This window comes from Diadema antillarum, unplaced genomic scaffold, assembly GCF_040938485.1.
Source record: "Diadema antillarum isolate AM-2024a unplaced genomic scaffold, OU_Dant_1.0 seq00000576_RagTag, whole genome shotgun sequence".
Taxonomy (NCBI): domain Eukaryota; kingdom Metazoa; phylum Echinodermata; class Echinoidea; order Diadematoida; family Diadematidae; genus Diadema; species Diadema antillarum.
In genome coordinates this window covers 268,954-286,144 of record NW_027271511.1, presented here as the reverse complement: position 1 = coordinate 286,144, position 17,191 = coordinate 268,954, and the positions used below count along the sequence as shown (strand labels likewise).

The window sequence follows — 17,191 nt, the reverse complement described above, 5'->3', positions numbered from 1 at the left end:
CTCAAATGAAATGTCGGACGTGAGATGGCAAAATGACGTTGAAATTCCATGAAAATTCACTTAGTCACATATTTCAGCTTGTTTTAGTATGATCTAACTCTTGACCAAATCTTGAAATCAGAACCCATTCCATTACTGAGATATGACACCCCCTCCCAGTGGGAATTGTTCAAACTTTGTTGGCAAAACAACGTAAGTAGCGATACGCTTGCCCCTGCTCAACACACGTCGGGCATGGACTTGGCAAAACAACGTATCTACATGCAATACATTGTTTTGCCAGTTACGCAGTAATAGGCTGCGTGCCGTGTGTGGCTGCAGCAGCGCACGCGTATTGACGTTGTTGGACATTATACGTGCGCCAGTGATCGAGACTTACGTTGTTTTGCCGTAGCAATGGCAATAGCGTGGTTATGTTGAGACAGCAAAACAATGTATGTTTTGATTAAATGCAAATCATTCTAAATGTGAAGGGTCTGGTGAAATCAATTTGCATGCGCTGTATTACTGATGCTGTTGGTCCTTCTAGGGTAAGATATGAAGTGTGTAACAAAAACAGAAAAAAAGCTGTAGGTTTGCGAAACTTCAAACTCGATTTACTGGAAATGATGTTGGATGTAGATACGTTGTTTTGCCATCTCAAGGCCGATGTGTTGTAGCTGTTATTGTTCTGCATCTGCGTATTTTTCATTTTAATAAATTTGCCATTTTATTTCATTTTCTTTACTTAATTTCTATTACTGCATATTGTTGTCTATTATGTCTTGTTAGACCATAGTGATTGCACAGAAAGACTGTTCGGTATTTTTATGCCTCTGCCACGAAGTGGTGCCGGAGGCATTATGTTTTCGGGTTGTCCTTCCGTCCGTGCGTAATCAATTTTGTGGACAGCGTAGCTAAAAAAACCATGTGAGGTATCCTAATGGAACTTAACTGGCATATATGTGTATGAGGGGGTGAAGTTGTGCCTATCAACGGTTGGGTGCATATACTCAAGGTCAAAAGGTCAAGGTCAAATGCTCAAAATTTCACTCTTTCCCCCATATCTATGCAATGCCTGTAGATATTTACTTGGAACTTAGTGTATACATGTACTACCCAATTAAGATTCTCTGGTGAGAGTTTTGGGTCATGAGGTCAAAGGTCAGAGGTCAAGTGACAATGTTAAAATGTCATTTTTTCTCCATATCTTGGAAATGTTTCAAGGTATCTTCATGGAGCATAATATATATGCATGTACTGACCGGTAGTGATTATCTAGGGAATTTTGGTTCATGGGGTCAAGGGTCAGGGGTCAAAGGTCAAGGTCAATTCTTCAAAGTTTTACTATTTCCCTCATATTTATGCAATGCCTGCAGGATTTTTTAAAAACTTTGTGTATACATACATTACCCAATAGAGATTCTCTGGGAATTGGTTGGGTTTTTTTTTTGTTGCTACAGCTAAAAAGGTCAAAGGTCAAAGGTCAAGTGAAAGTGCTGAACTTTACTTCTTTCCCCATATCTCAGAAGTGGCTCAAGTTATCTTGAAACTTAGTATTATTTATGCATGTCTACTATTCAATACAGAAATTGCACTTTTTATCCATACCTTGAAAAGTACTCAATGCATAAACTTATAAAGTCAATTAAAAGTCCTCAAATCCCCAAATACATGCTCCTTTATTCATCCAATTTTAAAAAACCTAGGTCAAGGAAGGTGAACACATTTGTGACAAGCATGTCATTTTAATATTTTGCCAATTATGTGAAACTCTCATCACACATTGTCCACATGTACTATAGACCTATTAGGAGAATCATGCATTATGGCGGAGGCATACCAGTCACTACATTTCTAGTCTTGATTTACTACTGTGCCAGTATTACTGAATAAAAGCATGTATCACACTATTATACATCACAATGTTTCAGAAGAAGTTTCAGAATCTTCTTATTGTTACTGAAGTGATGCTGCTATCATTTTATTTTTGTTTTCACTTGCTCTGTTGACTGACAGGAGCACAATAAGATCAATGTCCACAAGTTCTTGGCCGGCATGCGCCTGGAAGCAGTCAATCCTAAAGCCCCATCACAAATCTGTCCAGCCACTGTGACTGACGTCTTCAACGTGTACTTCTTCCGGGTGACGATTGATGACCTTCGACCCGAAGCAGAGAGGGAGGAGATTAGGGTGACGTGTCATGGCATGTCTGGCGGAATCTTCCCTGTCGGCTGGGCTCACCAAAACGGAGTGGCAGTAACGCCACCAAAAGGTATGAATAATGTAAACACTTTGCAGCCCCACAATGATGCTGGCTTTGAGATTTGTAGGCTACTCACTTGATGGTAATCTTGCGCTGTGGTGATCATCTGTACCTCCTGAAAGTATTATTAGTTTAACAAGTTGAAGAGTAACTGCAAATGCACAATATTTGCAAATGACAAGGTGGGAATGGAGTTCGACATCCTCTGCCTCATTGCAAATTATCCAAATCTTTCCTCTTGGAATTCTTTTTTCTTTTGGTAATGTTAAGTGAAACCACTTGTATGAAATTAAAGCCTTACATGCAAGAGACACCAGTTAAAAAAAAAAGCAACAAACAAAACTTGATGATGACAAAAATTTCCCAAAACAGATAGCAATGAAATGGAGTGGTGTGACATTCTGTTGTTTTCTTACTTGCATTCCAAGTGTTTAGCATTTTTTGCCTATTTCACTAATGTCTCTCTAATATAGCAACCTGTAATATCAACATTCAAACCAACCAAGATGAAATTCTCAACTGATAACACACCGATGCTATGGAAACAGATGCATACTTTATGTATTACTTTTGTTGATTGAAATAGATAAAATTGAATTGAATTGAATTGAAATAGCTCTGCTCATGAGCTCCTGTAGAGTTAATTTATGGACTATGAATCTCATCTCTAACTAGAAAAGCAATTGGAGAGCACAGACCTCTGCCAAGCTAGCAACTCATTTCCACCCTTACATGCATGCAGTTTTTCCCAAAATAGAAGCCTTTTGTTTACGTCATTGTACGGCACCTTCTTCCAGCAGAGCATGTGCTTCAGTGCGTGTATGTAAACCTCCAGCACGCACAGCTTCAACCCCAAGTTCGTTGACCTTATATGCCAAAAGATGAAAAATCCTTCAAAAATCCATAAAAATTCTCGGATCACTACCAAAATTGAATGAGGTGTTCCTTGTGTCAAAATCGACTTTTTATGCAATTTTCATTATAATCCGTACACAACTTTTTGAGTTATTTTGCAAACAGACAAACCAGCGCCGATGATCACTTAACCTCCTCCTTCCGTGGCGGAGGTAACTATGCTAGGATTCTTAGTGTATGCAGTGCTCATATGGTCAGAGGCTTAGCTGCATTCTTATCCCACTGAATAGTGCTGTCCAATGGTGTGACAGGAACCAGGGGTCTGTTTCATTAAGTCATCATATAAAAGTCTTGACATAAATCTCAGAATGACAAAAGTCGCTCATTTGTAGCTATGTGAGACTTTCAAAGAGAAGTAAAATCCATCTCATGAACTCATTCATAAGTGTGTCTTATGAGCGAAAAGTATCTCGTTAGACTTTCATGAATTGTACCCCAGCATGGCAATCCTGTCTCTCTGTGCTACTGTAGGTAGAAATAGAATACACCTGACCTCTCACATTTGACATGAATTATTCCTGCACTCTTTCTGGACGTGTTTTACAGGTTTCCTACAGCAAGGAAACCACTTTGACTGGAATGCCTACTTGCGACACGTGAAGGGAAAACCTGCTCACAGAGCCCTATTCAAATTGGTAAGTGTACAGATTGACATTTGTGATGACAACTTTGGTATCAATTAGACTGAATAAAAGCCAGTGTCATCCTGTATTTCTATTCCCACTATCTATCTATTAATCTCTTAATCCCTCCATTTATTCATTCTTTCATGCATTTATACATTCATCTATCAGTTTAGCTGCCTATCTATCTGCCTATCTACATAATCTATCTACTGATTTATCTATCCTTCTAGCTATCTATATATCTATCCATCTATCTATTTATTTATCCATCTATCTATCTATCCATCTATCCATCTATCCATCTATCTATCTATCTATCCGTCTATCTATCTATCTATCTATCTATCTATCTATCTATCTATCTATTTATGTTTCTATCTATCTATTTGGTATGGTTTTGTTGTGATGAATTTGTTTGCTTCACATCATCCCAATTCAACCCTGACCAGAAGTTTGAAACTTTGAATCAGTCATGCCTCATGTCTCATGCCTGTCAGGGCAATTTGTCAAATCAGTTGCAATGAATACGACTCGATGTAAGAATCATTAATTTGAATATTTGCTAGTTGTGACATTAAAGAGAAACTTTTCATTATTATATGTATATGACATCCTCAACTGTATCATAGGCTTGAATGTTTCCTGTTGATGTTTCTGAAATACTTTGTTCTTTCAAGGAGAGTATAATTTGGAAGTACAGTTGAACCTCTCTTATCCGGCCTCCCTTTATCCGGATCTCTCTATTATACGGACGCAATCTCGCCGTGATTTTTTTAAAATAATTACGGGAGGAAAGGGGGATTCCCAACTCCTTGAGAACTCCTACACAAGCACACATGAATTACATATTACTTCCAACATGATTAACATACATTACATCAAATTTCCTTCCAAATTGCTTACCTTCAGACATTTTAACATCCCCAAACATCCCCAAATCATCGCAAGAACATGGACAGATTATGCGCTCGAGTCCTCTCATATCGCATTGCCACATATAGGTCCATACACAGCCGTCGATATGACAAGATAGACATGCATTGTTTCGAGTCATTGGCTGAGCAACGAATGATATTGAACACTCAAAAATTGTTCACACACAGTACACACACAAAGAGAGAGAGGGAGGCCATCTAACAATGGCGACCTACAGTCGCCGTTGCCGAGCCGTGATGATCGAATTTTGAAGCGTAGTTTCGTCGACTCGTACTGTTTATTTTCAAGATCTACTTGATACATTTCTTAATAATTATTTAGGTAAATCATCCCAAGAATTTATAAAAGAAAATGATTTCATTCTTGCAAACATGAACCTCTATTTTGGGGTCTGTTACTGAGTGTAACAATGAAAAGGTTGCAGTATACACATTACTACATGTGGTACTACAATGGGCTACATCAGTACATGTGTATGTATATGTACATGTATAAAGCATTGAGTCTCCCGTATCCGGCCAAATCCCTTATCCGGATGAGCCCCAGTCCCGACTTGTCCGGATACGAGAGGTTCAACTGTACAGAGATTACTTACTATATCGTGGAATGACACCGATAGATTAAAGAAAAAACAACAAAAGTTGTGATGGAAAATTTCCTTGTGTTTGTGATTGCCCACAGAATACTGAACATGACTTCCAGCATGGGATGAAGCTTGAGGCCGTGAACCCATTCAACGCCAACCAGGTGTGTCCGGCCACGGTGACCAAGATTGCTGGCCGCCACATGTGGCTCCATTTCGATGGCAGCAAGTTGCCAAACCACATCGTTGACGTGGAGTCTACGGATATCTTCCCAGTGGGTTGGTGTGATAGCAGTGGCCATCACCTACGCACTCCCAAAAAGCTGCTGGGTGAGTCAGGGTTTGTGATCAGTTTGCCACCAGGCTTAAAGGGGAAGTCAGGGCCAGCTGAAAGTTAGTCTCAACAGAAAGAGTAACATTTTATAACACAACATTAAAGATGTGATTAGAATTGAATGTGAATCAGGGATGTTGTGAAATTGTTAAAGTTGAACAGTTGAATTGATGATTTTCACACCTCAACATTTCCATGGATCATGTTCTAAAAAAACTGATGATTTTTTTTTCTCTCTGCTATAGAAGTGTTAAACATGATATAATTCTTGGCTGAATAACTTCAAAATAATGATTTGATAGTTAGAAATTAAGATTTGAGACTGGGGCATAATTGAATTTGAACAAAAACAGAAGAAGAAAAGTTTGAAGTATGAAGATTTTGTGTCCGAACTATGCAGCAAGTTATTAGCAAGTGACCGCTTGCTTCACAAGGATAAATGCATGCAACATTTAACCTGGTGTGCGTGAAATAAACCTCTGTGGAAACACAAATTAATCTGCTAAACATTCATTTTTTAAAAACATATCAACGATACAACGGTCTCTGTATGAAAATTGTGTTCATGGTCTTCTGATGTTAGCGTGTTGTCTATTTTTACTTCTGCCAGTAACTTGCCATACATGATGTATGTATTTCTTTCCACAGCACGAAAGACAAAGAGGGTGGCTATCGTATGGCCAGAAAAAATGAGGTGGGTATGGCTTCGTGACTTATTTTTTGTTTGTATAGCTGTGTAAGTGTTCATCAGTGAGTAATGTAAAGACAAAGACATTGTCAAAGAGCCCTGAAAATTCTTCTGTTTTATGAATTATCTTTACATGATTATGGTTAATACAGTTATGTATGCTTTTTACAGTGAAAGATAAAAATGAATTATAATATTGATGTGCTTTAAGTACATTTGTGAGCATTTCTCTGGGAAACTATAACACATAACCTTTAGTTCTATCACAGACATATTTAGTTCAACAGAAGTAAATAATTATGTCTATAACAAGAATTGCAGAGGCGTGTAATGGAGTAGTTTGTCCCAAATAGGTCTTGAACAATTAATAGGATGTGGACCCATCGGATTTGTGTTGGAGTCGGTGAAGGTGTATGGTGTAACAAGGAAATTCATGAAGTTTGTAGGAATGCAACAATAACCTGAATTAGATAAGGCATGAAATGAGGACAAAAGTCACGAGACACCTATAGTCCCATTCTCCATTAGTTTGTAAGCTGCTTTCAAGTCTTTCACTAATTACCAATATCTAGAAAGCTTATAGTTTTGAAAGTGTTTCTTCTACTGGCAAATTATTTAGGGAAGCCACAAATACGGTGCAGTCTCAAAAAAAAAAAAGAAAAGATGAATAGAATATACCAGACTTTGAGTTAGAAGGTATCAGTGGAATGTGAACATATGCGGTAGCAAGAGTTTTTTACACAATTATATAATGCCCAGCAATTTCTGATTTCCTGAAGGACCAACCTAATGAAACCGCAACAATTTACACTCACATTTGCTGTTGCTATGTCTGGTTAGGTTGACCCCAATGAGCCCAGGTCGTGACCTCTACCACAGAGTTCGGGAGGTGAGAGAAGCTGCCAGAGACGAGGATGGAGCAGAGGAAGGTATGGATGATCAGTTAGAGATTGGTTCTTGATGTGCAGATAGTATTGTCATTACTCGCATTCAATGCAGTTTTTTTACCCTTTGTGAGGAGCTTGTATGCTCAAGGATGCTGGGTTGTATTCAAGCACTGGCCCAGCAATTCAGAAAAAAAAAAGTAATATGCTTCTTTATCAAGAAATAGATAGGGAAAGTCTTCCATATGTTCAAATTATTTTTAATAAAAGAAAAAAGTTAAATAGAACGGCAAAATTTGAGTAGAATGGGACCGAAACTAAGAAAGATCCGGATTTGAAGGTTTCATATGTTTTCATATTCTAGTTGCATTCACATATAATGCATGTAGCATGAGGTAATGAAGTCATCAACTCCCATGAATTTGAACAAACTGAAAATATGGATTTTATCAATTATTAAAGGGATCGTATAGTTTTGGTTGAGACCTAATGTCAGGTTTTTAACATTTTTTGGTGAGATAATGAGAAACCTTTTATGAAATATGAAGGAGCATGCAATTCTTTGAGGAATTCAACATTTATTGGATGAAAATTGGTTTTGAAATGGCTGAGATATCCAAAAAAGGGTGATTCTAATAAAGTGTGGGACCCACACTTTATAACGATCGCTTTGTTTTACGTTGTTTTTGGATGTTTCAGTCATTCCAAACCCGATTTTCATCAAATAGACTTTGAATACCTCTTAAAATGGTATGCTCTATACTATATCATGAGTGTTTTCTTGGTATCTTGCAAAAATTGAAAAGCCCAATTCTCATCTCTACCAATACTGTACCATCCCTTTAAGCTTGATAAAAGAAAAAAGGTGAGCAAATCTTGAAGATTTGGAGTAATTTGATAGGAAGCATTTAATTTTTTAAGTTGTATTTAAAGAGAATTTAGTCAAGATTTGTGTATAACCAGAAAGAAGATAAGTGATTCTTGCATTTGTGGTTTTTGGCTAAGTTTGTATGAGAACTTGTAGACGGTCCAATGATTTGAAATGACACCAGAATTTCTCTGCAGTGTCTAAAACAAGTCTGTCATGAATGATGAACCTTTTAAATGGTAGATCCCAATGTCTTCTGGTGCAGAACACATCAAATTCTGTCTGTGACTGTAGTGCTTTATCTCCATCATGTCTTCTTAAGTTTTCAAATTTCTGTGCTTTCAATTCATGACTGCTGGTAGCTAGGCCGTTTTTCAAGCAGCAGGTTTCGTCAATGATAATAACCTCATCCTCAGCATCTGTCCCACATTTAGATCTTAATTCATTCTCGTTTGCCTAATGCGTCCACCAGACTGGATCGACAAGGTGTACTACAACCACAAGTGTTTCTCAGGCCCGTACCTGAACAAGGGTCGCATCGCTGAGCTGCCCAAGTCAGTGGGGCCCGGCATGGTACCCCTGGTGCTCCGAGAGGTGCTCCATATGCTCATCAATGCGGCCTACAAGCCTCCCAGGGTGCTGCGGGAGCTTCAGGTTGAGAATGAGGAGACAGCAGGGATGAATGGCTCCCTACACGTCATGAAGGCAAAGTTAGTGCTTCCCAACTCTTGTCACTCTAGCGTTAGGCAGAAATAACCGTAGACAGCTAGATTTTTTCCAAATGCATGAAATTCTTCCGTCAAGATGTTTTCATTGCAACTGATTGACAAATTGCCCTACATCGACAAATAAGCACTGAACTGATCAGTGTTTTAGTAGAAGCCATGATAAAAAATCATGGGTGTACATACTCGAGCAGGATTCAAACCTATGACCTCCGGACAGGCATCATCTCCACTAGACCACTGAGCTTTCACCCGACAGCAAGTGTTGGTTCTAATCCTTATAACATGCAATGGGTACTGCGTAATCATTCAAATTCATGAAATTCTTCCATCGAGATGTTTTCACTGCAACTGATTGAAACTTGCTGTCGAGCGCAAGCTCGGTGGTCTAGTGGAAATGACACCTGTCCAGTGATCAGGAGGTCGTAGGTTCGAATCCTGTTGAGTATTTATGCCCATGATTGTTTATCGTGGCTACTACTAAAACACTGATCAATTCAGTGCTTATTTACGTCGATGTAGGGCAATTTGTCAATCAGTTGTGACAGCTAGATTTGGTGTTCAGATAGACTCTGCTTTGATGGTTTCTCGGATTGATGAAAATTGAGTAGTTAATATACTCGTAATAGAAATATGGATAGATAACTGGATGAATAGGAAAATTGTACTTCATAGATACATAGTTTGTACACTGTACACTGTTTTCGAGGGAGAGAAAGAATGTGATGAAATATAATGGTATATTAATAGTTGCTTTTTTTGTTTATAAGAGTTGTGCTGTTTTTGTTAATTTCTCCCAGTCCTCAATTGCTCTTTCAGTCATAGGGTGATGAATCAATTAACCTATATCGCCATATTTTGCAGAAGTTGAGTGAGTTATTTATTGCATGGAATTGTAGAACTTTGTGATGGGGAGAATGGGGGTGAATTACAAAGAAAAAATTCTGGAAACAGTCACAGTTGACAGGCTTGACAATTCTCCTAGGTGGTTATACAGTCAGCACGTGTCTTCAGTAGTACTGTGTATATCAGAAGATGAAGAATAGGTGAGCAAGTTTGCGTTGTGGGTTGTAACAGCATGTCATTATTGATTTGTGTGTGTGTGGAATATTCCAATGTGATTTGATATAATAATCATTGTTTGGTCAATTTAATATCACACAAATGAAAATGCTTTGCATGAGGTACTATGGCTGCTTTATCCACGTGGCTTGAATGACTTATGGACAGATATGTTGGGGATTTTTAAAAAATCTGATCTGCTGTGCTAGCATGAAATAACTTCTTTTATATTCTCATTGAGTTTAACTGAACTATCTGAAAATGACTCCATTGTGCAGGTACAAGGGCAAAAGCTACCACGCCATGATAGAGCTGTGTAAGACAGCCAGTGAGGTGCCAGGCTTTCTTCGTAGCACCTGTCTGAACCTGGAGTGCTGTCCCAACCTGGTCTCCCTCAACCAGGTCACTGACACCTGCCCTGAACAGTGCTTTAACCTGACTAAGAGCAAGTACAGTGAGTTCAGCTCTACCCACCTTTTTATCCAACTCCAATCATACCACACCCTGCTCCACATACATGTCAGTCATTTTCATAGCCCCCTGTATAGTATTTCTTATCTTGTCGCAGCCTATTTGTGCAATGCAGAGTGTGGTACTGTATAAGCTGTTATTTTCGTGAATGATGAGGTATTGGACATTTTTACGAGATGTTGCTTTCACGAATTGACACAGGCTACATTGTAAATGCACTATTACCCTAGCGCATGGCAATATTTTCCTGTGTTGTTAAATTCGCGGTCCAACAGTGATTTGCGAAATTAAAAAAAAATAACAGCTTACTAGTATACAGTATGTCTGCTGCACTGCTGTAGTTATCTTGGTATAACTATCTGCTGTTTATTTTCATCTTTACCTTCTGTATCTACATCTTAAAACATAAGATGATCTATCAATATCAAAACTAACAACTGTTCAGCTCATCATGTGTGTTTCTTGGTGAAACCGAGTGCTATAACCTATTGTTTTTTGACAAGTAAGCTCTGTTAGAAACTGAGATGTATTTTTGACATGACCGCCACTTCTTTCAGTCCAAGCCTATGGCAGGAAACACAAGATGGTACGTATCGGCAGACCTCCAGGCTGCAAGCCATCAAAGACGGCAGAGAAGAAGGGAGGCCCGGGACGAAAGCGCAAGAAGCGCCGGCAGCTCTTCATCCACCGCAAGAAGCACAACCTAAAGACGGAGTCTCCAGAGCAAGGCAGGGGTGACCCAGCCACACCCAGGGGTGATGGGGGTGCTGGTGGTGGGGGTCCCGAGGCTGAGGCTAGGAGGAGAGAGGTGATGCATTCAGCCAAGAAACCATTGGTCAGTGTGGCCAAGGCCTTGCTTGACTCGGCCAAAAGAACAAAGGTCAGTTGCTACACTGATATCCGTTACATTCTTGACTAAAATGAAACTTATAACATTATTATTGATGAATTCTTATTCACAAAGAAATAAACACATGAGGAGTGTCTTTGAACTGATTGAACACACATCCCTGTGGAAACTTGTATGTAAAGTTTTATCAGAAGGATTTCAATGTACTAGGAATCATAGATTTCAAGAATGTTCTTAGACTCCGGGAATAAACTACAGGAACACACACCCATCCACTGGGAAATTCATTGGTCACTGTATTGTCTCACAAGATACTCGCCTGTCGTTATTTCCTTGAGTGAAACAAACATGTTTGGGAGTTATATGCCCCTATATCTCTTTTAGTTTCAGTCAGTATTGATTTGATATAGACAAATTTACAAAATGGGGATTTCAATAACGAATGTTAACACAAGAAACTTACTTTACTCATTGCAATATCTCTCTCTCTCTCTCTATCTATCTATCCACCAATCTATCTGTCTATCTTTATCTATCTCCACCTATCTATCTCTCTATATATGCCACCATCTGTCTCTACCTATCTTTCTCTCTCTATCTGTCTGTCTATCTGTCTCTCTATCTATCTGTCTATCTATCTATCTATCTATCTATCTATCTATCTATATCTATATTTATTTATCTATATCTATTTATCTATTTCTATCCATCTTTCTATCTATATCTATTCATCTATTTCTATCGATCTATCTATCTATCTATCTATCTATCTATCTATCTATCTATATCTATTCATCTATTTATCTATTTCTAACCATCTTTCTATATATATATATCTCTATCCATCTCTATCTATCTGTCTGTCCATATCTTTCTATCTATCTCTCTGTCTATCTATCTATCTCTCTATCTATCCATCTATCTATCTATCTATCTATCTATCTATCTATCTATCTATCTCCTGTCTTTCTTATTATCCTTCTCCCACAGCTTCAGCACAGTGCCCCCAAGCTGGTGCTCCCCCACCGAGAGCGAGGCACCAAGATGAAGACGTTTGCTGCCCGCCTGACGTCCTCCCGGGCCCAGAAGAAGGAAGAAGAGCGTCAGAGGCAAGAGGAGCAGGAACGGCTGCTGATGGAGCAGCATCAGAAACGGCAGAAACAGCAGCAACAGGAGCAGGAGCGCCACAAGCACAAACATACCAAAGACAAAAAGCCTGTGAGTCCCTCTCCTCTTCACAAATGATGATGATGATGGTGATGATGATGATGGTGATGGTGATGATGATGATGGTGATGGTGATGATGATGATGATGGTGGTGATGATGATGGTGGTGATGGTGATAATGATGATGGTGATGATGATGGTGGTGATGGTGGTGATGGTGGTGATGGTGATGATGCTGATGATGCTGATGATGATGGTGGTGATGGTGATGATGGTGATGATGGTGATGATGGTGATGATGGTGATGCTGATGATGACGTCTTATTTACCCAGGGTAGCCTGCCAGATGACTGTGCCATTGTTATTACCCTAGCATTGCCAGGTACCCATTTATACACCTGGGTTGAGGGACATAGTGGGTTAAAACATCTTGTCCAAGGACGTAAGCACTGGGCAGGATTCGAACTCGGGTCCTCCAAAGGAGAGTCGGGAGTTTAATATCCACTATGCCACAGCGCCTCCATGATGATGAGCTTTATTGCAATATGGGTTAAGAACCATTTCTAAACAATTAAATGTAAGTCAGTCATCAGACGGAGCAAAATAAAACTTTCCATTGATTCCTCACCTGCTATAAATGAGGGATATTCTTGATGTTATGATGAAAAGATATTCCATATTTTCTTACTATTTTCTTGTCTTCTAGCAGCTTTAATTGCAAATTTCTCAAATTAAGGAGAGTGGAGTTAACTCTGTTTGCTATCAAACTCTTCATTATCTTTGGTCTGAACATTTGATTTGAGAGTGACAAAAGTACAAACCAGGTATACAAAGAATCATACAACCCTTTCCCACACTATCCTATGTTTGTATTCTAATTTTTGCCAGTGTCAAGGTACCTACCCCCTTACTAGATCTTATGTTCTTGCAAGAAATTTGACACCCACTGTTTTGATCTGCACTACCACATTCAAGTAAGATTTAGTGGAAGTTATGACGACTTCCTAGCCTTCACTGTTCTTCCTGCCTGCCAAAATGATATTTCAACTAGGAGATTCAAGTGTGAAACTTCCTTGCTGTCACCATTTCAGTTTTTCATGAGACTACCATAGTCTTGTGAGTTGACTCCTTTTGCTATATATGTGTGTTTGTGTTTCAAACTATTGTAGTTTTCCTTTGTATAGCTGCATTTATTGAAACAATGTTCATAGCAAAAGTGGATAGATGTGGTCCAGCGAATTATTTGCTTTTACCCTCTGATAATCTAGTGACTATTTTGGAAATTTAAATTTCTACAGAATACGGGCGGCATTCAGCGACCAAATGAGAGCGAAAACACCCTTCACCTTGACAGCAACCCACTGCACTGGAGTGTAGACAAAGTGGTCAAGTTCATCAAGAAGACTGACTGTGCCCCTCTTGCCAAAATCTTCAAGGAGCAGGTAAGATTCTGCCCCCCTCTCAGACAAACCGTGACCCCCTCTGCCCCCCCCCCCCCCCCACAGACCCTGCCCGCCTCTCAGACCCTGCCCGCCTCTCAGACAGCCTCTGACCCCCCCCCCCCACCGACAGATTCTGCCCCCTCTCAGACAGACTCTGCTCCCCCCCCCCCTCCCGACACACTGTGCCCCCCTCTCAGACTTGACATGCAGATGAAGTTGTGGTTGTGAAAGTATACTTTGTTGGAAACTAGGCAAACTTTGTTCAAGTCATTTGTTCACAGTACATGCATTCTCTTAACTCTTCAGTGTGATTGAAAAGTTTGAACCAACCATGAGTGCGTGAGGCAGTGGAATAAGGCATTTTATCCCCAATGCGTAAAAGTTCTTTGTCCCATGGTTGTGTGCTTACAGCCATTTATTCAATTTTGGTTTGCTTTAATTCGAAGGATATGCATAGGAGTAAGCGTACGTGTGATGACATGATAGATTTCTTTTTAATTTTCATGAATGCTCTGTGCCTGTGGGCAAGAAAAAGCTTCATCCCAGACTCTTATCTCATTTCAGTCTCCTTTCATGCAGATGGGGTGAGATGAGGCGATGTTACGTAGAAGTAGATTTTTATTTTTCCATTCTTTGGATTCAATGAAGGGCAATTTATCAATCAGCTGCAACAATTTTTTTTTCTTGCATTTTACAGCAGTTCCTATTTCTGGCATATACTCTTTGTCATCTTCAGAAGCCATAGACATATGATATACGTCAAGAAATTTGCAATCAGAATCACCAGACTTTTATGTCCGTGGCATTTTAGTCCCCATGTTTTCCTTGATATGCAAAAGAAGGTTAACATTTGCACGGCATCACATTGCTACAATGTTGCAGAAAAGCAGGACTTACATAACTGATTCCAATGGAAATAAATTCACAAGTAAAACTGGGTTGGATTATTTGTTTGCCATTTGTACAATTCACATGAAATCTCTGTATCGTAGAATAGGGTATAGAAGATATCATAGCCACATGTTGTTTGGTGATAAACAAGTTTAAAATCCAATTTCGGATTAAACTTTGCTCGCTTGGAAAAAAAAAAAATTCCACTGGTGAGGAAAGATGAATGAACCATACTGTGAAAGCACTGGGTATATGGCCAACTTTCTTTATGTCTTATTACAATGGGTCTGCATTTTAGAAATCTTGATCAATTTGTAACAAGAGAGGGCTGCATAGACTTCACAAAATAGTTGTTTGCAAATCACCAAAATAGAAATGGGATTTATTTGAAGCAATATAACTATTGATATGTATGGCCTCTTGCTTACGTATGCACCGGTCTCTATGGGTTCACATATTGATGCTTCTGGAGCAGGTATGTAGGAGTTTCGTCCTTAAGTGAAGGCCTGATGCTTGTGAATGTTGAATGTCAGTGTAATTCCAGAAGCCATACAAATTCTGTCATATTTGTTCGTAATGATGAATGCTTTACCTATTCACACACCCTTTAAAGTTACTGCTCTCAAATTAGTATAGTTTCAGTCGTTTAGAAAACGGTAAAGTCATGACATTTCAACATTATTGCTCATAACAGTGAAACTTTACCAGTAATTATGATCAGGATGAAAGTAATGGAGCATGTGATTGATGTGAGTGAATGCAGGTTGCATGTTCATCCTTCTTTAGCATTTCCAAGTGAATAGATGTCTATTCTCTTATAAATTACTTAAGTCGGATGGTAAATGCATCATGTAATGCTTTACAAATGACAGTACATATCACATGGGATTTATCATTGAGGCCATCAGTTAATCTTACAATGAGATTTCTTTATTCATGGACTCTACCATGCTTTATAAATGAACACTGGTCTTGTTTCCTTTTTCTTAATTTCTCTTTGTTTTTCATTAATTATGATGATTGCAATTTTGACAAATTAGAAAGCAAGAAAACACATAGAGCGTGTAATCTGAGAAGCTGTTAAAGTCATACACACTGTGCAGATTTGCAATATGGTGCAATGAGTGGGCAGAGAACAAGCCAAATTATTCAGAGCCTTTTGGGAAAGATGTTGCGAGATACATAACTTAGTTGCCTGAATGAGATACACGTATTGATGATATGTCTGACGCAGTTTGGGATCACACTGAAAATTTGATCATATACAGCGAGCTTTGAGGAATTGAGCAATAAAGATTTCACTTTTCAAAACTGCCCAAACGTAGTGAGCTATCCATTTGAAATATTTACAGTGCACCCTATTATATGAGCTAAAGGCTTTTGTGCTCACAAAGATATGCATGATTGGGACTACCTGAGCAAACCAGAGAGAGATGATTTTATAAACCCCAAATTAGAATGTTTAAATCTCTGTAGAGAAATAGTTTGAACTCATGTTCATCAGGTGATATGCTAAAAAAATATATTAAAAGAATAAAAAAATCATGCATGTACAGGATCACTTACTTGATAGAAATTTTTACCTTTAAATCCAAATGTTTATTACCACCCATATGACTCCACACAGAAAGAAATGAATGCACAGATAAACACTGACAATGTTGACAAATTTTTTGTCTTTTGTTTGTTATCATGTGGGTTTGTTTCTTTGTTTGTTTGGTCAGGAGATTGATGGTCAAGCCCTGCTGCTGCTGACCCTACCCACCGTCCAGGAATGCATGGAGCTGAAACTTGGACCAGCCATCAAGCTGTGCCACCACATCGAAAGGGTGAAGATCGCCTTCTACGAACAGTATGCATCGTAGCGTGGCTGGCGGGAAATCTTTCTCTTCTCCCCAGGAGTGAGGTGTGAGGAAAAATGAGTACTCTGGAAGACATGAAGTGAGCCCGAGGGCGCTGTTTGCAAAGGATAATCAGTGTAAAGAGTGTATGAGACGGAATACAGCTTACCCAGTGATCTCGTACATGTGATGATCATGATGTCACCTCCTCCCCAATGCAGAGCATGGTGTCTAGTTTCCGCTCACCCTAGAGGACCTGTGCTGCCAAAAAATGCAGTTTTTGTGATAGTTCACACTGTGAATTGCATTGCTACAAGCTTTGAGCATTATTTCTTTACTCAGGAATGCCACATCTTTGTGCGGTTGCAACTGACTTTTGTAATGACGGACGAAGGCTTTGCTTGCAAACCAACGAATGGAGTGGGACTAAAGGAGAGGAGAGCTTTGCATTACTGTGTAGTTCAAACTTTCAGACAAGTGCCACATTGGAGTGCAATATGACGACGAACCCACGAGCTTCATTCATTCAAGCGTATGGTTCAATGTGCCTGGTTGATACCATTTGCTGACTATTGCTAGTCACCATTTGCTGACTATTGCTAATCACCGTCACCTTTTGTGCTTGTGCCACAGGAGTGGATAAGAAAATTAATGGATGATAT

The 17,191-nt window shown here is 39.2% G+C and overlaps 1 protein-coding gene across 1 annotated transcript in view; it reads left to right on the top strand.

Annotated features, from left to right (window-relative positions):
* LOC139735402 (uncharacterized) overlaps positions 1 to 16,553 on the top strand; it is a 36,766-nt gene extending 20,213 nt beyond the window's left edge. The window contains exons 12-22 of the mRNA XM_071646152.1: positions 1,999 to 2,254; positions 3,707 to 3,795; positions 5,404 to 5,635; positions 6,288 to 6,333; positions 7,168 to 7,256; positions 8,552 to 8,789; positions 10,145 to 10,320; positions 10,895 to 11,217; positions 12,178 to 12,405; positions 13,672 to 13,797; positions 16,413 to 16,553. Coding sequence (XP_071502253.1) covers positions 1,999 to 2,254; positions 3,707 to 3,795; positions 5,404 to 5,635; positions 6,288 to 6,333; positions 7,168 to 7,256; positions 8,552 to 8,789; positions 10,145 to 10,320; positions 10,895 to 11,217; positions 12,178 to 12,405; positions 13,672 to 13,797; positions 16,413 to 16,553 — 1,944 coding nt within the window. The remainder of the gene's footprint in view (positions 1 to 1,998; positions 2,255 to 3,706; positions 3,796 to 5,403; positions 5,636 to 6,287; positions 6,334 to 7,167; positions 7,257 to 8,551; positions 8,790 to 10,144; positions 10,321 to 10,894; positions 11,218 to 12,177; positions 12,406 to 13,671; positions 13,798 to 16,412) is intronic.
* Positions 16,554 to 17,191: the final 638 nt, after the last annotated feature.